We start from the raw sequence: 20668 nt of genomic DNA on the forward strand, positions 1-20668 counted from the left end.
GCACCCCTGTCTAGGCACTTCTCCAACCCCTCCCCACCTGCCAGTTAAAATCCTCCCAGATTCAGCTCAAAAAGGTGCCCTTAAGGTGGAATTAAATCTTTTCCTCCCTGCCGAGAGCCAGCCTATCACCTCTTCGCTACACACATCTGTAACACCTGGCACACGACTTTGCATTTTACGTTAGATCTAACGTGAGCCTGTCTCACCTTCTCCACCCACTCACACCCCGCTGCCAGCGCCCTAAGGAAGGGGACTGAGAGCTGTTTATCCTTGCCCTCCCAACTCTCTTTCAACTCCTTTGGGGCTTGGCTGCCCAGCATTTAATGAGGTTGTTGAACAGAATAGAAACAGGTGCACGGACGTCCCTAATCCAGAAGCTGACATCCCGTAAACGTCCTTGAACGCACTGTGTAAGGGGTAGCTCCCTTGTTGGTCAATGTCTTCAGACAGGCACTGTCCCACCTTGGGGCAAACTCTACCAGGCGCCCGCAACCCTGCCGAGCCGGGCCCGGACGTCACATGATTGTCCAATCACATGATCCCGCAAAAAAGTGGGGGAGGGTGGGAAGAGAGACGCAGGGAGGGGGGAAAGAGAATTGAGTAAGAAAGCAGCACAGCTTTTCAGGCTGGCCCCGCCTCTACATCGACCAATAGCCAGTAGAAGCCCGACATTCAGGACACCTGGCCAATGGAAATTGAGGTGGGCGGGCCATCGCGCTGCCAGGCCCAAGTCCGGGAGCTTCCCGGCCGCGGCTACCCAGAGAGCGCGGAGCGAGTCGCAGGTAAGGAGGGCGGGCGGCCGCGCAGATCTCTCGCTTGCTTCTTCCCAGGGGTTCGGCCAAGCGGACGAGAGGCTTGGGATTCCTCCAGAGTTTCAGCCGGGAGGCAAGAGAAGACTGGCTTAGAGAAACTCCTTTGGGGATTTCCGATGCACTGGAGACAGTTTTAGGGGGTGGGAGTAAGCAGTGACTGCAGCGACCCACGTGAGAATGGGGCTCTCTCCCTCTCCAGCATCCTCGGGAGCTGCAGCCCTTTCCCCCAAAGCTGGGGCCACTCTATTCTTGAGCCGGCTCCGGCCGCGTCCCGGTGCTGGTGGTGGTGTTGGTGGGTGGCCCCTGGGCGCCTGGGAATGAGAGAGGCGTCGGCCCCTGGTCCGGGAGCTCAGAGAGCTGCGAGTGGGCTGGAGACCCTGGTTCTTTCAAAGATAGCATGGACTTGGGAATGGTGACTGAACCCCTGGGTTGTGTCTGACTCTCCCTTACTTCCTCTGGAGCGGGGTGGAACCAGCTAACTTCCGCCTCTCTCGGCCACTTTTCCTGCTCGCTCGCAGTTGGGTTCCCTCACCTTTTGGGAATCTCTCTCCTGACGCTCGGAGTTGGGGGCTGCCACCTAGTGGAAGATGGCAGAGCTGGGGGTTTGAAGAGGCAGGCTCCTGTCCTCCCTCTCTACTGTGGGCTGGGGGTGAGAGAGGCTGCCATTCAGAACCCTACTGAGACGAGTTTAGGCCCCTTCTTCCCCCATCCCTGATCCTGAGTGTGTACGCGCGTCTGTACATTTGTATTCACTAGAAGCATTCGCTATATTCCCTAACCTTAGGATACCAAGGACGGAAAGTATGTGTAAATAAATCACTAGGGTGTTCAATGGTCTGAGATCTGTGCAGACAGCACCCCTTTTGGCTTAAGCCAGGGTAGTGGGACGGCCTTTGAGGGGTTGAGGTTGGACTCCCAGGAAGCAGGTGGGACCAGCTATGGATGCCTTGCCTGGGAGCTGTGGGTGTTGGTGAGAGGGTGAAAGGGGCCAAGGTCCAGGATCAGCCAGACAATGGCCTCCTGGAAATGGTCTTTGAACTGGGAATGGGGCACCGAGGAAAGCCAGGTGAGGGAGAGAGGGTGCCAGTGACTGGGCGAGTGTAAGTCCTCGCCACCCATAGCGTGCAATGTCCACTCACAGACTCATGGGGAAGCTGAGGCCCAAAGGCAGGAAGCTACTTTTGAGGCTCTCACAATCAGTGGTGGCAATTCTAGGACTAGCACTCAAGTGCAGTATCCAGGCAGCCCCTGCACTTGTCGTTTCTGTTTTGTTTTGTCCTCCTGCTCAGAAAATGCTTGTCTCCCTCCTCTGCTTGGACCCCAGGCCTCTAGTCTCCTGGGATTGGGGGTGGGGTGGGGGGGTCCATTCCTGGGCACTGTCCATGGTGCCACTTTGTGAAACAAACCCAGGTCCAGTATGCTTTGGAGCCATCAAAGCCTGTCATCTCCATGACTTGATATATGACATGAGCATGTTACTAAACATTTCTGAGCCTCAGTTTCCTCCTTTGAAAAGTAAAGGAAATAATTACTGCTTTGGATGGTTGTTTCAAAGAAGAAAGAAAATAATGTAGTGTAACTGGTGCACAAGAGGGTCAACAAACATTACTGTTTTTGCTCCTCTAGGCAGGGTAACATCTCCTGGGCCCATCCCATTGACCTAGCAGGGCTGGCTGAGCTTGGGGAAAAGTCATTAAGGAAGTGAAAGGCCCCACAGAGATCGATGATCGTTTTTTTCCACTGTTGCAGCTGGGTGGGCACATGGGGTCCTCTCCACAAACTGCTGAGTTTCGGCTTTGGGGTAGGGGGAGAGGCAGGGGTTGGAAGTGGTATGTTTGAGGAGCCTGAAAGGGTCCAGTGGTGTTGTGTGGCCCCTTAGAACACAGGTGTCTCAAAGGCTGGCCCAGTCTGTGCATCCCCTTCCCTGGGTAGGGTGGAGACAGTCAGTGGGCAGGTGTGGCCTCTGGGGAAGGCAGCTCAGATTACACTGGCTACCACACTTCCCGTTTCACAACTTTCTCAACTCATTGGTTTCCCATATCATCATGTGACACCCCTCCCTTGCCCCCAACAGGCCTTGGCAGGTGTGACCACAGCATCAGACAAGGAGGCATCTGGAGGGTCTGGCTGGGGAAGTGGAACCCTTGCTTTTCTTCAAGGGGGGACTCCCTCTTTGCTCCCCAGCTCAGTCTTCCCATGACTACTGACACCTCCTCATCCCCTGGAGGTGACCCATGTCGCTACAGATCAGATCCCCAAATTTTCCTTTCATATGCCTACATCTTTTTTTTCCCTAAGACTTTATTTATTTATTTTTTTATGTAATCTCTACAGCCAACATGGGGCTCGAACCTGCATCTCTGAGATCAAGAGACGTATGCCCTACCGACTAAGCCCCCACACACCTACATCTTTACACACTTACCCACAGAGACTGAGGCATCTGGCCACGTTTGGGGGACACAGGTTTTGTTTTTTTAATGTTTTTATTTTTGAGAGAGACAGAGTGTGAGTGGGGGAGGGGCGGAGAGAGAGGGAGACACGGAATCCAAAGCAGGCTCCAGGCTCCGAGCTGTCAGCACGGAGCCCGACGCAGGGCTCGAGCTCACAAATCGCAATGTCATGACCTGAGCCAAAGTCGGACACTCAACTGACTGAGCCACCCGGGTGCCCCAGGGGATACAGGCTGACACATGTACCTGCATCAGTATTCATGCTCATCGCTGTACGTGTGCTGGTGCACGTGTGACACATACACAGGACACATATAGGGCGCACATCTTTTTTCCCTCCTGGATAACGAATTGTTGGAGAAGCTCAGACAGTATCCTGCCTGGGCTGGACTGGCCCCAGAATCAAGGGTCACCTGGGCTCAAGCCAGTTGCCAGATGCCTTTTGGTATTTTGCAGGCAGACCATGTGGACTTTGGTGAGCTGGGTGGCCTTAGTGGCAGGGCTGGTAGCTGGAACACAGTGCCCAGATGGTCAGTTCTGCCCTGTGGCCTGCTGCCTGGACCCAGGAGGAGTCAGCTATAGCTGCTGCAGTCCTGTTCTGGTGAGTGCCCTTCTGCCCAGGTGAGAGCTGGCAGCCTGGGATTTCCCAAAGGGTCATCTTAGCTTGGCTAGAGGAGGGGGCCGAGCTTGGGTCCTTCAGTTTATCGCCTCCTCTTCACTTTCCAGGGCAAGGGGCCCACAGCGCTGAGCAGGCATCTGGGCAGACCCTGCCAGGTAGATGCCCATTGCTCTCCTGGCTACTCCTGCCTCCTCACCATCTCGGGGACCTCCAGCTGCTGCCCATTCCCAGAGGTGAGGGTGCTATGAGCCCAAAAGAGGGGCTCAAGTCTGCATACAGACGTTTCCTCCACTCACCCCAGGTAAAAAGTCCTCGCCAATGCAGGCATCTCTGTCCCGCAGGCTGTGTCATGCGGTGACGGCCGCCACTGCTGCCCACGGGGCTACCACTGCAGCGCTGACGGGCGGTCCTGCTTCCGAAGACCAGGTGCGGCAGGGGTGGAGGTGGAGGGTGGGCAGATGGGTGGTCTGTGGAGGCTGGACTGCCCAGGAACCCAGCCATCTGGGTGACCTGATTCCTGACCTTGTGCCCTCATTCCTGTGGCATCTGTACTAAGCAACGCCTTTGCTCTGGACAGAAGGGCACACTAGGCTAGGAAGGGGCAGGAGACAATGCCAGCCTCCAGGCCCAGGGCCAGGCATTGTGAGGGTGGAGAGACGCCAAGCTGGGCTGGTTTAAGGCCAACGCAGGCAGTGGATGCCCCTGCCCTGTGCCGTGTTGCTGAGGCAATGAGTGGCTTGTGAGGAGAGTGGGTTAGGAGTGCCTGGGAGAACACCCAGCCCCAGTGCCGGCCCCCTAGTCCCCACCCCCCACCCCCAAGCCCGCAGGCCCTGGTGCCAGCCACTCCTTCAGTGATGGGATAATGGCTCTCACTGACTGGGTTGGCGGAATCCTGGGTCATCCTGTCCACAGATACCAACCCCTTGGGTGCCATCCAGTGCCCTGATGGCCGGTTCGAGTGCCCCAACTCCTCCACGTGCTGCACTATGCTAGATGGCTCCTGGGGATGCTGCCCCATGCCCCAGGTACAGGCTTGGGAAGATGGGGGGCGGCGGGGAGCAGTAGGGGCAGAGCAGGGGACTGGAGGGAGCCAAGACAGAATCAGAACCATCTCTTGTCAGGCTTCTTGCTGCGAAGACAAGGTGCACTGCTGTCCCCATGGTACCTCTTGTGACCTGGCTCATGCCCGCTGCCTCACGGCCACAGGGACCCACCCCCTGGCAAAGAAGATTCCTGCACAGAGGAGTAACCGGGCAGGTTAGGGGATGGGAGAGCATCGGGTTGGGGGTTGGAAGTGGGGCAAGGCCTCATCTGGCTCCCAGCTGGGGAGAAGTTCCCCACCGCCTTGGCTGCCCACAGGCCTCTCTCCCCTTCCAGTGGTCCTGTGCCCCGATGCACAGTCCCAGTGCCCTGATGGTTCTACCTGCTGTGAGCTGCCTAGTGGGAAGTATGGCTGCTGCCCAATACCTAATGTGAGTGAGGGGCTGTGTGCCCACAGCCACCTGGCCTGGACACCTAAGCACTCCGGGGGGTGGGGCCGGCCGGCCGGCCGTTGGGAGCCTGGCGGCTCAGGACGCATGCCACCCCCTAGTGGGAGACTGAGGCAGCGTCCGCTGTCTCCTGGCTGCTCCCCGAGCTGACGGAGACTCCACGTCACAAAGACCTACTCCCACCCCCACCCAGGCCGTCTGCTGCTCGGACCACCTGCACTGTTGTCCCCAGGACACTGTGTGTGACTTGGTCCAGAGCAAGTGCCTCTCCAAGGAGAACGCTACAGACCTCCTCACCAAGCTGCCGGCGCACGCAGGTACCAGAGTCTGGCCACAGACCCCATTCCGCCTGCACCATGCGCAGGAGCTCTCCACCAAATTGTTCCAGGAACAGATACGGGGGTGGGGGGCTGATGGCCACAGGGCAGGTACAGGCCTCTTCCTCCACACTGGCTATTGCCTTAGGATCACTGCTGTCATCCTAAATGTACTCCCCATCCTCGGCATCTGGTTCTAGCTACGGAGCCAGCAAAGGGTTGGGTACCCCAAGGGTTCCCGGTGCCACTGCTGACCTGTTCTCCTTGCATTCGTCACAGTGCAGGAGGTGAAGTGTGACATGGAGGTGAGCTGCCCAGACGGCTACACCTGCTGCCGCCTACAGTCGGGGGCCTGGGGCTGCTGCCCTTTTGCCCAGGTACCCAGGAGTAGTGGGTGGGCTGGACTGAGCAGAAGGGGGCAGCCAGCTAGGCCCCGGTGCCCACCGTCCCCTGTCCATCTGCCCTAGGCTGTGTGCTGTGAGGACCACGTACACTGCTGCCCGGCTGGCTTCAAATGTGACACAGCAAAGGGTACCTGTGAACAGGGGGCCCAGCAGGTGCCCTGGATGATGCAGGCCCTAGCCCGCCTCCGCCTGCCGAAACCCCAAGCCGTGGAGAACGATGTCCCTTGTGATAACATCACTAGCTGTCCCTCCTTCAATACCTGCTGTCGACTCACGTCTGGGGAGTGGGGCTGCTGTCCTGCCCCAGAGGTGTGTGGGTAGGGGGATAGCTTGGGGTGGGGGGGGGGGGACAGTGTCTTGGCCTGGGCGGGTAGACTCCTGTTGGCTTTGTCCTTCTGTCGCCTGTCTGGCCCGCAGGTGGCACACCAGCTCTGTGAGACTGTGTCCCAGCCGGAGGAGCTGGGAGTAGGAGAGGGAGTCCGGGTAGGCAGGGGGCTTCCCGTCCCACAAAGTAGCTTCCTAGACCATCCTCATCTGCCACTCCCCTTACCCCCCTACAGGCTGTCTGCTGCTCAGACCACCAGCACTGCTGCCCCCATGGCTACACGTGCTTGGCTGGGGGGCAGTGTCAGAGGGGGAACAAGGTGGTGACTGGATTGGAGAAGACGCCTGCCCGCCGGGCTTCCCTGTCTCACCGCAGAGACATGGGTTGTGACCAGCACACCAGCTGCCCAGTGGGGCAGACCTGCTGCCCAAGCTTGAGTGGGGGCTGGGCCTGCTGCCAGTTGCCTCACGTGAGTGCCCTCCCGCCTGCCTCGGACAGGGGAGCGGAGCCCTCCTGGGGAGAGGGGGGAGAGCCTTTAACGCCACTCTGTCCCTCCCAGGCCGTGTGCTGTGAGGACCGCCAGCACTGCTGTCCGGCTGGGTACACCTGCAACGTGAAGGCCCGATCCTGTGAGAAGGAGGCAGACTCTGCCCACCTTGCTGCTCGCCTGGCCCGTGGCCCTCACGTGGGTGTGGGGAACGTGGAATGTGGGGCCCGGCACTTTTGCCACAATAACCAGACCTGCTGCCGAGATAGCCGAGGGGGCTGGGCTTGCTGTCCCTATCGCCAGGTCAGTGCCAGCCCCCTCCTGCCCCCACGGGGCTGGGTATCCACGGGAGCTGGGTCCTGCTGTGTCCAAGTCTGACTCCCCCCTCTGGCCGTCCAGGGAATCTGTTGTGCAGATCAGCGTCACTGCTGCCCTGCTGGCTTCCGATGTGGGGCCAAGGGAATCAAGTGTCTGCGCAGGAAGAGCCTGAGCTGGGACATGCCCTTGAAGGACCCAGCCCCGAGACAGCTGCTGTGAGGAGAGACTGAGGACTGAAGACACTCTGCAGCCCTCGGGACCCTGCTCAGAGAGTACCCACTGCTCAGGCCTCCCCAGCACCTCTCCCCCACCAGATTCTCCCGATTCCCCGATTCTGAGTCCCCCGCCCATCATGGGAGGTGGGGCCTCAATCTAAGGCCTTCCCTGTCTCTGGGAGGGCTGTGGCGAAAGCCATGTTACAAGCTGCCATCCCCTCCCCCAGTTTCCATGAACCCTGTGGCCAGGTGCTCTTCCCTATCCACAGGTGTGTGTTTGTGTGTGTGTGTGTGTCTGTGTGTGTGTGTGTACGTGTGCGCGCGCTGCAGTAAAGTTTGTACACTTTCTTAATAGTGTCTGATTTTGGCCACCCTGCCTGCCCCACCATGAGCAAGGGCCCCCATCCCCTGTCCACATTCCCCAACCCCACAGAAAGACCCACACGGAGTTAATCTCACCAGTTTTATATTTGCCGTTACCCACAGCAATCCCATCACATTATCCCCTAGTCCCCAGAGCCGCCCCCGCCACCAGCCCTGTGACCTCGTAGCCCAGAGGTGGGCTAGTCAGCAAGCAGCATCCCCTCCCCTCCCTGGGGTCCACAGAGAAGGCCCCCTCCCTTCCCAGCCCTCACACTAGCTGCTGAGGCCGGTTGCCCCTCCTGCTTTCCCACAATAGATCTTTCTATGTACAGCCACGTTTATACAGGCACTGCTTCCCCCCACCCAGCCCTCCTTCCCCAGCACCTCCCAATGGGAGTCTGGACCCCTCCCACCTCCCGGTCGGAGGTCGACACGGGTCCCTCCCGAAACATTACCCAGTACATACCACTGGACAGCTCCGCAGGCCCCCGGGCACCTCTCCAGGAGGGGGACTGAAGACTAAGAGCGAGGGCCCCCGCGGGCCCCGGGGGCACGCACCCTGGGGGCGGGCCCGGGTGGAAGGGGCGGGGGCGGAGGCGGGGCCGGCCCGGGCGGAGCCGCTACTTGACGTTGAACACCATAAGCGGCCGCTCCTCCCGGCGCTGCCAAGGGCTCTTCTTGTCGCCCGCCTCGTCGCCCACCTCCGCCCCCAGCTCGTCCTCCGGGCTGGTGAGCGAGTCGCGCCGCAGCTCGCTGGCGCTGCTGCGGGAACTGTCCCCGCGGCTGCGGCCCCGACCCCGGGGTACCGTGGCCGCCCGGCCCTCGGGCGCCGCCACTTCGTCCAGCAGCGGCGTCAGCGAGTTGTCCTCGGGGGAGCAGAGGCCCGTGCGGCTCTCGCTGCTGCTCGGCTCCGTGTCCTCGCTGAGCGCCAGGCGCGGGGGCGCGGGAGGCGGCGGCGGCGGGGGTGGCGGCGGGGCGGCGGACGGGGTCCGCTCCCGCTCCCGCTCCTCGCGCAGGGGCCGCCGGCGCGCAGGCCGCGCCTCGTGGACGTCGACGCCCGAGTCCAGGCTGGCGTCGGTGCTGCGGCCGCCCCCGCCCGCCTGCAGGTCGATGTAGGAGTGGCGCACTTGCGAGTTGGAGCGCCCGTCCAGGGACACAAACCAGGCGCGCGGGTGAGGCTTCACGCCCAGTTCGAGCAGCTTCTTCTCGGTCAGCGCCTGCAGCTCCCCGTTGAGCTGCGCCATGGTGGACTCGTTGAACAGCACCGGGATGGTGACCGAGCCACTGACCGGCGCCGAGCGCCCGCCCCCCCAGCCCTCGCCGCCGCCGCCCCCGCCGCCCTCGCCGCCCGCGCTCGAGTGGCCCTGCATCAGCGGGCGCTGGGGGTCGGGCGGGGGGAAAGGGCGCGCGGGGCCGGGGCCCGTGCCCTCGGGCGGGGCTGGCTCGTCGCCCGCCCCCGCTGCGCCCGCCTCGCCGCCGAGGCGTACGTAGTGCGCGGGAATCACCAGGGTGGGCATGACGTTGCGGTAGACGCTGTCCTTGAGGTGGTCGATGGAGCCGCAGAAGATGAGCTGCCCGGCCTGGCTGAGCGACGGCGGCCGCGCCAGCTGGTCCACCGACTGCGACAGGAGGAAGTCGGGGGGCTTGCTCTCGGCTGCTCCCTTGTGGCCCAGGTAGTGCTCGAAGGGCGGCGGCGGAGAGGGCGGCTCCTGCAGGAAGGCGGGGGTCGCCGAGCCCCCCCGCCGGTACTCCTCTAGGCCTGGCTCCAGCCCGCCGGGACCCTCGACGGAGCGGGCGCCCTTGAGCCCCGCGCCCTCGCCCCCGCGGGCGCCCCCAGGCTCGGCGGCCGGGCGGCTGGCGGAGCGAGGCTTGGCGCGGAAGAAGTCGTCCCGGGAGGCGGCCAAGTCCCGAGAGCTGGAGAAGGCCGAGTGCAGGGGGCCTGGGGGCGGAGCCTCAGGGTCTCCCGACGAGGCGGGCTCCAAGGGTCCCCCACAAATGAGGTGGAGCTGGGACATCGAGGTGGCCTGGTCTCGTTTGTTACCATCAGAGGGCCCGGACAGCTGCAGCTTGCGGTGCTGTTGCCTCGGCTTCAGGCAGCGTCTCCTGGAAGGTATTGGGGGGGGGCGGGACCTCAGGAAAGCGTTGGGGGCCTGAGCTGCTCCCTCACCCCATATTTGCAAGGCGAGGGTTGAATATAGTTGGAGGGGTGGGGAGAATGCCTGAGACTCAGGAGAAATGCTGGGGAACCCAGGTGGGCCTGGGGAGAGGTCTGTGGAAAGAGCTTGGATGTCTGTGGGTGTCCTTCGCTTGTAGGAGGCGCTGTGGGAACCTGGGGGGAGCACGTAAGCCAACCAGGGCCACGTCTAGCCTGAGGCGGGAGCAGCTGCCGACCGTCCCTTTGGAGGGGCCTGGCCTGTGGGTCCTCCCCCCTCCCCCCCCCCCCCCCCACGTCTCTTCAGCCACCAGTCTCTCAGGTCTGTGCATGTGCACTGGCGGTCCTTTCCTGTCAGTGCCTTGAAGACTGGAATTGTATTTTATGCATCTTTGGGGCCCAAGCGCCCAGCCCAACACCAGGCACAGAGCAGGCTTCTGTCCGCATGGGATGAGGGGAGGTTGGGGGATTGGGAGGCACTCACCGGCAGTAGTAGATGAGCAGACACAGCAGAATGAGCACCAGCAGGGCCAGCGCTGCCAGGATGGTGAGCAGAAAGATGGTGTGGTAGGTGCCGATGTCCTGGATGCCTGATGTGATGGTGACCAGTCCTGTGCCAGGCAAGGGCTTAGCATTCCAGGCATGGACGCCCTTCCTGCCTTTCAGGAGGCTATGCTCCCAACCTCCCCTTCCCCCACTGCCCCCTGTCCCCACTGTCCCCCCCATCTCTCACCAGTGGTGGGGGAAGCCATGGCAGCTGCCCAGTACCCCAGCTGGGGGGAAATGAAAGTCCAGTAGAGCTGCCGGCCTTCCTTCCGGATCACACCAGTGCCGTTGCGTACCCACAGCCCTGGAGAGGCGGGAGTTTCATGAAACTCAATGCCACTCCCCACCCCCGCCCTGCCCCAGCTAAGTCCCACTTTCTTTCCCCAAACTCCAGCAGCTGCACCCCTTGAGGCACTCACCACTCTTGGGGTCGAACCTCCAGGCTGGAATGCTGGTGCCCGCAGTAAGGGCACGAGGCTCGGAGGGCACGGGCAGGGACAGGTGAATGGGGCCTGAGAGTGGCACTTCTGTTCCGTTGCCTGTTAGTAGGTGCACGCTGACAGCAGCCAGCGGCATCAGCTCCAGCCAGGAGCCATTGCCTGGGTGGGGGAAGGAGACACAAGGGCTGAGAGGTGAGTCCTGACGGGAGGAGGACATCCCTTCCATGCTGACACCCAGCATACCTGAGCTGGAGGCCTCGGTGCCCAGGAAGGCAGGGAAAGCACGCATTTCCTGCTGGGTGCTGGCGGGTGTGAGCGAGGCCCAGAGCTGGCTGTAGGTAGAGCTGACCGGCAGGCGGGCAGCCCGGCGCTGGAACTGCACCCACGGCTGGGAGCGGGCACCTGGATGGAGAGGGGGGCCTCCTGTGGATTGGCCAGGGACAAGGCTCCCCAGGGACCAGGAGCAGAAAGCAAGTATCCGAGGAGAAGGGAGCTATTGGGTCAGGCCACTTGGGAAGGTCAGGGAGGGTTGTGACTTGGGGAGAGAACTGGGCATTCATAGAATGTTAACCTGGAAAGGAAAAAGGACACGGACCTGAAATCTAGTCCTGGCTGTGTGACCCTGAGCGAGTTACTTGCTCTCTCTGAAACACTATTTCCTCATTAACCCATAAAATGCTGAGGTTCAGGTCCTCAAACAGTTACTATTGACTACTGTGTGGCAACACTGTGCTAGGTGCTAGAGATACAAAGTTGACTAAAACACAATCCGCAATTCCCTGCCTTCAAGTTCACAGTCTTGTGCAGCACTGTCCATTTTGGTACCCATTAGAACTTTCTGCTGTGATGGATGGAAATGTTCTCTGTGCTGCCCATTACAGTCCCCATTAGAGACACATGGCTATTAAGCACTTGAAAGGTGGCTAGTGTGACTGAGAAACTGGATTCATTTTTCATTTTTTTTAATTTAATGAATTTTTAATCTATTTAAAGAGCCACATGTGGCTACTGACTACTACATTACACAGCTTAGGTCGTGTGTGTGTGTGTGTGTCTGTGTGTGCACACGCGCGCGTCTGTCTGTCTGTCTGCCTGTTTTGGGGTGGAGGGGGCGTATAAACAGAATTCCAGTACAGTGTGGTCGTCGCTAACATTTATTAAGCTTTAAGATATACCGGACACTGTTCTAATCAGTGTTAACCCCTATGATTAGTACAACAGCCCCTGAAGTAGGTGCTTTCATTATCAACCCTGTTGTATACATGCAGAAATGGAGGCAGGAGAAGTTTAGTGACTTGCCCAAGGTCACAATCCTGGAGCCTAACTGAAGCCCAGGAAGCCTGGTGCCAGCCCAACTTCTCAGCCCCTTAACATCATACCTTGCTATTAAAATACGGTACAAAGGCCACTCGGCCCACCCAGCTGGGGTAGGTCCTGTGGAGTCTTGCGTGGTGAGTAAGACTCCACCAGGAAATAGGATATAAAGGGGCCTCCAGGAAAACGGACAAGAGAAAGGCCCAGAGGCATGGGGCAGTGTGCTGGCTGGGGACCCCAGGTGACTGAGTGGCATGTAGGCCCCACAGGGCACAGTCAGCTTTGTGAAGGACTTGAGGCTTGACTTTGAAAGCAGTGGGAGCCATGGGAGGGCTGTAAACTAGGGGGCAACAAAGAGATAATTTGGCATTTTGTTATTTTTTAATTATTTTTTAAAGTAGACTCCACACCCAACATGGGCTTGAACTCACAACCTTGAGATCGAGAGTTGCATGCTCTACCGACTGAGCCAGCCAGATGCCCCTTGTGTGCATTTTACAAACCTCCAAAGACAGTTTTCAGGAGCCTCTGGTTCAGGACCAGGGAAATGAAGGTAAGCAAACAAGTAACTTGGGAACAAGGGCACAAGCTAAGAATATAAATTGGAGGGGGGGGGGGTGGGTGTCCTCTGTCTCCAAAATCCACTGTGGCTCCCTGGTACGAGCCAGATCAACCAGTCTGCACCAGGCACGCCACCTGCAGAGCCAGACCAGAGCATTCCCTGCACCCTCACTGTCCACTTCTGCCCCTGCATCTGGATTCCTCTCCAGTGAGGGCGCCTCCTTGCTCCCCCTTCAACTCCCAAGCCCACATGGTCCATAGCTCCCGTCCCCAAATTCTCTTGCCCTGCTACACTCACAGGGTAGAGTTGTCTCAATACTAAGGGCGGCTGCCCTCTACTCCACGGCTCTACCTGCTTTGTAATTAGTTCAGGGTTTGCAGGGATCTGTTTGTCTTCCTACTTGTCTGTGAACTCCACAAGGCAGGGAGCGGGTTCTTTCTTCCCATTGTTCCCCAGCACCAGACACAATGCCTGGCGCAGCACAGAGACTGAAGCCGTGAGTAGACAGATACCACTGTGGGATTTCTCCAGGCCTTGCACTTGACAGTTGTCCAATAGCTATGGAATGACCCCCTCGCAGCCTTCTAACATAACCAAGCACCCAGTAGGTGCACAAGAAGTACATGTAGATCCACCAGTGAAACAGGTGGCAGGGAGTGGGGATTCTAATGGTAGGAGTAGAGGGAGAATAGAAATCACGAGAAGCCCCAATAATAATAAACATTTATTGACCACCTTCTGTGCTGGTTTTTTTTTTTTTTGCATGTTTGATGATATTTAATCCTTACTTCAATCTGATCACATAGATACTATCGATATCCACATCTTACAGAGGAACAAACTAAGGCTCAGAGAGGTTAAGGGACTTGCTCAAGGGCATCCAGCTAACCTGTGGAAGAGTGGAGCTCTCTACACCCAGGTCAGGGGGGGGAGGAAGAGGAGCTGGTATGAGGTAGGGGGGAAAGAGGAGCCTTACCAGGAGAGCCCAAGAGGATGTGCACCAGGTCCTCATAGAGGATGAGGGTGGCCGGCCGCTCGGGAAGCAGGTAGAGGCTGACTGATGCATACACTGTGGGAGGGGTGGCCTGTCAGCACCAGAGAAAGCTCCCCCCAAACCCCAAGGCCGGGCACTCCTTCCATCTGAATCCCAGTGACTTCATCTTCCTTCAGCCCCCTCTGTGTACCCCTGCCCGGGCAGCAGCTGCTGGAAAGTCTGCCCCCTCCACCCCCGGGGACTATTTTGGGAAGGGGCTGATGGGGTCAGCTGCTGCCCACCCCCCCTCCACCTGCCCCTGCACTCACAGGGCAGCTTGTCAACACGCCAGGGCACAGAGTTGGTGAGAAAGCCAGGGCGAGCAGCAGTGACCAGCACCCAGGTGCCCAAACGGTAGCTGAGGGGCAGTATGGCCACGCCCTCTGAGTCCGTGGTGCCAGCGGCAAGCAGCATCCGGTTCCCAAACACATCCACTGAGGCCCGGGCCAAGGGCACCAGCTCCCCGCTCACATACACCTGCACCTTGATCAGGATCTCTGTGGGGTGAGGAGAGCGAGGAGGAACGGGGGGAAAGAGAACTGGAGGGAGCCCCAAGATCAGAGGAGGGGGCTGTGGGTTAGAAGCAGCTTTGGGGTCCAGGTGAGACAAGGTTTCCTAAGAGTCGGCATTGGTAGGGCCCTCATTTAAACCTCACACCAGCCTGTGAGGTAGGGGGTGCTAACACATGCACTTTTTCCACATTTTAACATTTCTGAACTCAGATTATGCCTATGATTGATGATGTCATAATTACAATTGGCAGCATTTTTTCTTTTCTTACTGGCACATGAAATAATGGTGCATCTTACAGTCAATGATGTATTAGACTCCATCAAATATGTTCTTAGTCCATTTTACAGATTAAGAGGCTGAGACTCAAAGTTTAGACACTTGCATTGCAGTTAACGGGAAACCTGGGATCCAAACCTGGAAGTATGACTCTAGACCCAAATTCTTAACCACTGGACCCTATGGGGCACGTGTCAGGGAGGGGAGAGGGATGAGGGCTGAGAAAGGAGGACTAAGCAGAAGACCAAGGGTCTGCAGATGGAGAGGAGAGAGACCAAGATTCAGCCAATGAGAAGGGGAGGGAGGGAGGCTGGGTCAGAGTTTTGGTTCTGAAGAGAAAGCTGAGAAAGGGGACACTAGGGAGCTGGTCATTCCCCTCATTCATTCTCTTCCCAGAATCCTTTGCACAAGCTTGTTTCCTTTCAGATTTAGGGACTCACCCCAAGCCCTAAGCCCAACCGAGTACCTCCCTAACCCCTCCCCCTCCCAAGTACTGCCTGCCCCCTCCCAACTGGTCAGCTACAAGTCAGTCACCATGGCAACGCCCTCATTCCTCCCAGGAGATGGGCAGAGAGCTGGGGCCCTGGCAAGGGGAAGGAGATCTGGGGGGGCTGACCCAGGCCCAAGGGAAACTGGTGTGGAGAGGGCTGAGAAGGGAAGTCCAAGTTTTTTGCTTTCCAGCCACCTCTGCCCCTGGACCCAGGACAGCTTGTCCAGGGTGGGCCTGCAGGTGTCCTGAGCTCAGACAGAGTGACCGGTAGGGACCAGGCCTGGAGTTGTCATGGACTCCCCAGGCAGCCTCTCTGATCCGCAGTACCATCTACCTCTCTCCACTCAGCAAGGTCCCTCCCTCAAGAACATACCTCACCCCTACCTAGCTGCTAATAATGGGAGGAGGTTTCCATACCTAGAAAGGTACAGAGGCCTCACTGCAGGGCCCAGAAGATGGGTGGGGAGTGGGTTAGGTGCTGGAGAGTCCAACCTAGGAGAGTCCAAGTGCCCTGGAAGCTCAGGGCAGCAGGGCATGGGGAGGTAAGGGGGACTCATGGGTGGAGCCTGACACTCAACAGTGACAGGTGTCTTATCTCAGGCTTCCAACCCCAAGGCCAGCGACACGCCTGGCCCTGGCATCCCATCCAGCTGTTCTCCTGAACCCACCTCCCTCACCCCTCCCAGGCCAAAGCCCAACTTGGCAGGGTGGGTGCACACACTTGACTCTTTCCTATTCTGCTTTTCCCAGGAGCTGACAGTCTCCCTGCCCCTCCTCCACTACCACTCAGGAGGAATTCTGAGAAGCCAGAGGGGCTTGGCTACTCCCCACCCCTACCCCCGGCTAGGAGCAGCTGGATGGAGCAGCTGGGAAGAAGGGACCCAGGAGTCTGGAATATGGTCATTTGAGGGAATGCTTTGGGTTCTAAGGGCCAGAGCCTCAGATGAGGGGAAGGGGTGGGTGGGTAGGCCTGAAGGAGACATTGGTGGGAAGGGGTGGGCAGGTGCCTAGCAGATTCTCTCCCCGCTTCCCCTCAACCTGGGCTCTCAGCCAGTGGCCTGGGAGAGCCCTCTATCTTGGCTCTATTCCAGCCAATGCCCTGGGCCCCCTCCCCTGGGGTACAGGACTTGAAGGAGAGGCTTCTTGAGAAGCCAGGGCCCCTTCCTATCCATCAAACCCTCCTCTCCTCCCGCAGAGAGCAGGGAAGACTGAGGCCAGAGGTGAGCCTTCCCCATTTCTCAAGCTTGGCATTCCATACAGTATCCGCCTCTCCAGGCTTCAGCCCTGCCTCATTCCAGGAGGAAATCCGACCCCCTGCCTTCATCCGGACCCCACTTCCCTCATCCAGACGCCCCCCCACCCCCCGTTTTTCCTGTCAGCTCCTTGGTGGGGAGATGAGGAATGGAGAGCACCGTTTCGGGCAGGGACGGGGCCCAGAGGCGATAGAGGGAACAGTAGCTGGGGTGGTGGGGCAGGAGGCTGGAAGGTGGGCGCAGGGCTGGAGTGGGCGAGGCCCCGAGAACCCAGGCGTCGGTAGGGAGTCATGGTCTAGCTCTCCCACCCTCTCCCGCTGCAGGAGACCACCCCACCCCCCACCTCACACACCCACCTGGGCCTGTGAGGCGCCGGGAGGCTCTCCTCCACCGCGATGGAGAGGTTAGATGAGGAGGGGTGACCTGGGGGAGGGCTGGGGATAGGAGTGGCCGGAGGCCTGCTGGACGGGAACCCAGGCACCTGCCCTCCTAGCCGGCACAGCCCACAGCCAGCTAGCCAGCTCAGCATGGCTCCGCCACCACAGCCCTGCCATGCGCTTTGGCTGGGAATCACCGCGTACCCCTTTTTCCAGATCCCCCCAAACTGCATGCCCTCCCCCCTCAAGGTTTGACAGCGTTTCTTTGGTACACCCCCAATTCTGAACCTGGGGGGCCGGCCGGGGGCTGTCAGGCTCCAGAGCGAAGAACCCCATTCGAGCAGTCAATCCACCCACCGCCTCACCCACTCCCCCTTCTCCCCTCCCCCCTTCCAACCCAGCTCCAGGCGCCCAGCCCCCGTCCGGGTCCAAGGTGGCAGCCGATGCTGGCGCCCCCACCCAGTCCGCGTCGGGAGCGAGGAACCCGCAGGGGGCTGCGGAGCGGGCGCCCGCCCCAGCCCGCCCCTGGGCGGGTGTCTTCGGTAGACAATGGCTCAGGCAGCAGCGCCTCGCGGACCAGGAGAGAGAAAAACAAGGCGAGAGGGGGAGGCGGCGCGGAGCCTGGGGACCCCCGCTCTCCCCATTGTGTCTCCCCGAGACCCCCGCCCTGGCAGTCTCCCTCTCCCTTCCTCCTCTCCCCCGTAAGCGCCGACCCGAAGTCGCCTGGCTCCCCCCACCCAAACCCACGGAACAGAGTACCCCCCCAATTCACGAGCGCCGCGAAGAGGGGGCTGGCGGGCGGGGGCCCGATGGAGGGGGCGCAGGCCCGCGATCGCTGCCCCTCCTGGCCGAGACTCACCCTGCGGGCTGGGGGGCTCCGGCGGCGACTTGCCGGGAGCCCGGGAGGCGCCGCCGAGCAGCAGCCCCAGCAGCGGCAGCAGCCGCGCGAGGACGCTGGGGCCACTCGGCGGCGGCATCGCGGGGCTCGGCGGGGCCCTAGCGGCCCATGGCTCCCGCCCGGCCCCGCTCGGCCGGCCCCGCTCAGCCCCAGCTCTGCGCCGCGCCGCGCCGCTCGGGCTCCCGCTCTGGCTGCGGCGGCCGCTCAGCGCGATTGTCTCCGCCCGGAGCCGCCGCCAGCGCCCCCTGCAGGCGGCGCCCCACCCCGCGGGCCTGGGGCGCCGCCCCCTCACCGCCCAGCTCCGCACGCCGCCCGCCCGCCCTGCCCGCCCTCCGCTCACCCTGCAGCCCCGACCCCGCGCTCCCAGACCCAGAGCTGCAAGGGAGTGCAACGAAGAGGGTCCAATCACCCGGGTTCTTGGAGGTCCAGAGCCCTTGAAATTTGGTGCAAAATTTGGGAGGGAGAAAGGCTCACCACACACTCAAAGAGGTGAGACCGTCACGAGTGTTTCCGAAAAGTGTAGAAACTGCCCAGTTCTACCTGCACAAACACCCACGCAATGGGAATCAGTCAGTCCTGGTCTCTAGCTTCTGCCTGTTGAGCCATGAGCAAGTTACTTCGCCTCTGGTCCTCAGCCTTCCTTTAAAGTGAGAATTGTAATAATCTCTACCTCGTGTGGCTGTTGTTATGATTAATTGAGATAATGATATAAAGGATCTAGCATATACTTGACGAGGAAGGGCGCGATAATGGTGCTATTGTTGGCCCAGGGTGAAGTGGAAGCTCACTTCCACTCAGATAAGATCCACCGTTGGGCAGTCATAATGCTTAGGAATTTCTTCTAGAGGTGCAAGCAGTTTCTCTCTGGGAATCACCAATCGGTCCCACTGGTTCATGTATGGCAGTCTTTTCCTTCTTCCTTAGCTACATTTGAACCTCACATTTGAAGCCTTCCCTAGCCTCACAGCCAAGCTCTCTTTTTTTCCAGTTTCTGGTTGTCATCATTATGTAGCTTCTGGGTGGCCAAATCCTCACTAATCTGGTATCCCTCTCTTGGTTTTCTCTGATTTTCACCTTCTCCTTCTCACAGTGTGGTGTCCCAAAAGGGATTGGATACTTAGAGCAAGGACATTGTCCCCCAGAGGACAACGGGATTCTCTCCTCATTGGGTCTCCTAGTTGATCCTCTGACTTAAAGAACCTTGTTGTGAGTTTGTGATACCAGATTCTTTTTTCCTCCCTCCTCCCTCCCTCCCTCCCTTCCTTGTTCCTTCCTTCCTTCCTTCCTTCCTTCCTTCCTTCCTTCCTTCCTCCCTACCTTCTCTCCCTTCTCTTCTTTCCTTCTCTTTTTCTTTTTCTTTTCTTGTTTCCCTCCTTTTGTCTCTCCCTCTCCCCCTTCCTCCCTCTTTCTCAGAAATTTCCATCTAACCAGATTTCCCAGTCTTCTTATGTAACCAATTTTTCACAACCTCAACACAGGATTTAGCATTCGTCCCTGGTGAGTTTCATCTTGTTGGTTTCCACCCAACTTTACAATCTGTCAAGGCTGCCTTGAATGGGCTTCAGTCACCCATTGTGCTGGGGCTCCCTCACAGCCAGCAGCCACCTGCGGGGTGGAGAGCAGCTTCCCTGCCTCCTTTCAGGGGTCTCCATGACAATACCAGGCAGCTCAGAACCAGGATGGAGCTTGTAGAAGGAACAACCTTCTAGAGATCTTCTTCAGCTTTATCAAAATTCTTCAGTTTTAAATCCAGCTCACATTTCTGTCTTGCCAAACGCTTTGCTGGATCAAGATAAACTGTCTGGGCCCATCCAGTTGCAGTGGTGGAGTGGAGAGGGAGTCTGGCTGGTGTTGAAGGATCACAGCAGCTTAATCTTTTCCTAAGCAGTCACAGTCACCCAACTCAAAACCTGTTCTGGAACTTGCCAGGCATGGATGTCAAATTGTTTTCTTTTCAAAATTTACCTTTACCTATTTGGGTAAAATCAAATACCAGAAGTTCCTGTGAAGTAAGCCTGTTCGTCAATGGCTTCCCCCAACACTTAGCAGCTAGTCCAAAGTCCTACCAATGGCTGAAAGATGCTGCCTGCCTGCTCCCCAGCCCTGACCTCAACTGCACCCATGCCTGCCTCCAATCCATGGGCCTCCTTGCTTTTACTTAAACACATCAAGCCTGCTCCCACCTCAGGGCCTTTTCACTGGCTGCTCTTTCTGTCCAAAACATGTTATTCCTGTGCAGCCATTGTCTCTTTCATCCATCTCTCTCCTCACCTCATCGGAGAGGCCTTCCCTGACCACTCTACCTAAAATGGCAGCCCTCCCCACAGAATTCTATCACAATCTCTTTACCTTTATTTTTACTCCCAGCACTGACCACCACTGACCACACATTTATTTACTTGTTTCCTCTTTACCCCGGGTTGAATGTAAGTTCCAAAAGGGCAGGTACTTTGTTTTGTTCATTCCCCCGTCTCAGCACTGGGAGAGCACTGGGCACATGGTAGCCGCTCAATAAATATTTATTGAACCCATAAATCAACACGTTTCTCAGGACTCCTGGTGGACCCTGACGGCTATCCCTGGATTCCAGTCTCAGCGGGCGGAGGGAGAGCTATCTTCCATTCCTAGGCCCGTGAACTCCTTGCCCGGGGCCTCTTTCCTAACTGAAGAGACTTCTCCTTGATGGGGAGGAAGGGTAGCTGGACAGCAATGCCTAATCTCCTCTCCCTGGTGTGATGCTGCCTTCCTCAGGCTGAGGGTTTAGTCAGCCTCCCCTGCCCCTCCTCAATCTGAACATGGCTTTAAAAGCTTTCTTTTCTTTTCTTTTCTTTTCTTTTCTTTTCTTTTCTTTTCTTTTCTTTTCTTTTTTCTTTTCTTTTAACAGGAGTGGGAAGAGCATGTTATGTTCCCAATCTCAGGTCACCTTGAGGCTTATCCCTCAAAAAAAAAAAAACAAAAAAAAACAAAAACTGTTTAAAGCTGTCCACCAGAGACCAGCCTGCCTTCTCCGA

General features: G+C 58.6%; 2 protein-coding genes across 3 annotated transcripts; one reads left to right on the forward strand and one right to left on the reverse strand.

Annotated features, from left to right (window-relative positions):
- The first annotated feature begins 686 nt into the window (after positions 1 to 686).
- GRN (granulin precursor) lies at positions 687 to 7792 on the forward strand. Of its 2 annotated transcripts, none has more exons than XM_030295892.1 (13): positions 687 to 782; positions 3722 to 3866; positions 3992 to 4117; positions 4226 to 4310; positions 4797 to 4909; positions 5006 to 5141; positions 5244 to 5356; positions 5568 to 5691; positions 5971 to 6068; positions 6159 to 6404; positions 6656 to 6889; positions 6980 to 7210; positions 7307 to 7792. In XM_030295892.1, exons 2-13 carry the CDS (start codon positions 3729 to 3731, stop codon positions 7442 to 7444), a joined length of 1782 nt encoding a protein of 593 aa, XP_030151752.1. In that variant the 5' UTR covers positions 687 to 782; positions 3722 to 3728; the 3' UTR covers positions 7445 to 7792. The 2 variants fall into 2 exon arrangements, with proteins under 2 accessions (XP_030151752.1, XP_030151751.1); XM_030295891.2 differs by having other exon boundaries at positions 5262 to 5356.
- Positions 7793 to 8106: 314 nt separating this feature from the next.
- FAM171A2 (family with sequence similarity 171 member A2) lies at positions 8107 to 17736 on the reverse strand. The gene is made up of 8 exons (XM_030295890.1): positions 17619 to 17736; positions 14120 to 14347; positions 13794 to 13886; positions 11185 to 11343; positions 10921 to 11100; positions 10689 to 10805; positions 10440 to 10566; positions 8107 to 9906 (listed from the first exon to the last, which is right to left on the reverse strand). The coding sequence occupies exons 1-8, from the start codon at positions 17734 to 17736 to the stop codon at positions 8424 to 8426; spliced, it is 2505 nt and encodes an 834-aa protein (XP_030151750.1). The 3' UTR covers positions 8107 to 8423.
- Between the last annotated feature and the right edge of the window lie 2932 nt (positions 17737 to 20668).

Source organism: Lynx canadensis, chromosome E1, assembly GCF_007474595.2.
Source record: "Lynx canadensis isolate LIC74 chromosome E1, mLynCan4.pri.v2, whole genome shotgun sequence".
Classification (NCBI taxonomy): domain Eukaryota; kingdom Metazoa; phylum Chordata; class Mammalia; order Carnivora; family Felidae; genus Lynx; species Lynx canadensis.

Bases quoted from the DNA above. Each gene is read 5' to 3' on its own strand.
- GRN (XM_030295892.1), top strand. From the start codon at position 3,729: ATGTGGACTTTGGTGAGCTGGGTGGCCTTAGTGGCAGGGCTGGTAGCT. The intron at 5,142-5,243 runs GTTAGGGGATGG...GGCTGCCCACAG, and splicing joins ACAGAGGAGTAACCGGGCAG to GCCTCTCTCCCCTTCCAGTG. The intron at 6,405-6,655 runs GTGTGTGGGTAG...ACCCCCCTACAG, and splicing joins GCTGCTGTCCTGCCCCAGAG to GCTGTCTGCTGCTCAGACCA.
- FAM171A2 (XM_030295890.1), bottom strand. From the start codon at position 17,736: ATGCCGCCGCCGAGTGGCCCCAGCGTCCTCGCGCGGCTGCTGCCGCTG. The intron at 11,101-11,184 runs GTATGCTGGGTG...TCCCCCACCCAG, and splicing joins CACCGAGGCCTCCAGCTCAG to GCAATGGCTCCTGGCTGGAG. The intron at 9,907-10,439 runs GTGAGTGCCTCC...AATACCTTCCAG, and splicing joins CTGCTCATCTACTACTGCCG to GAGACGCTGCCTGAAGCCGA.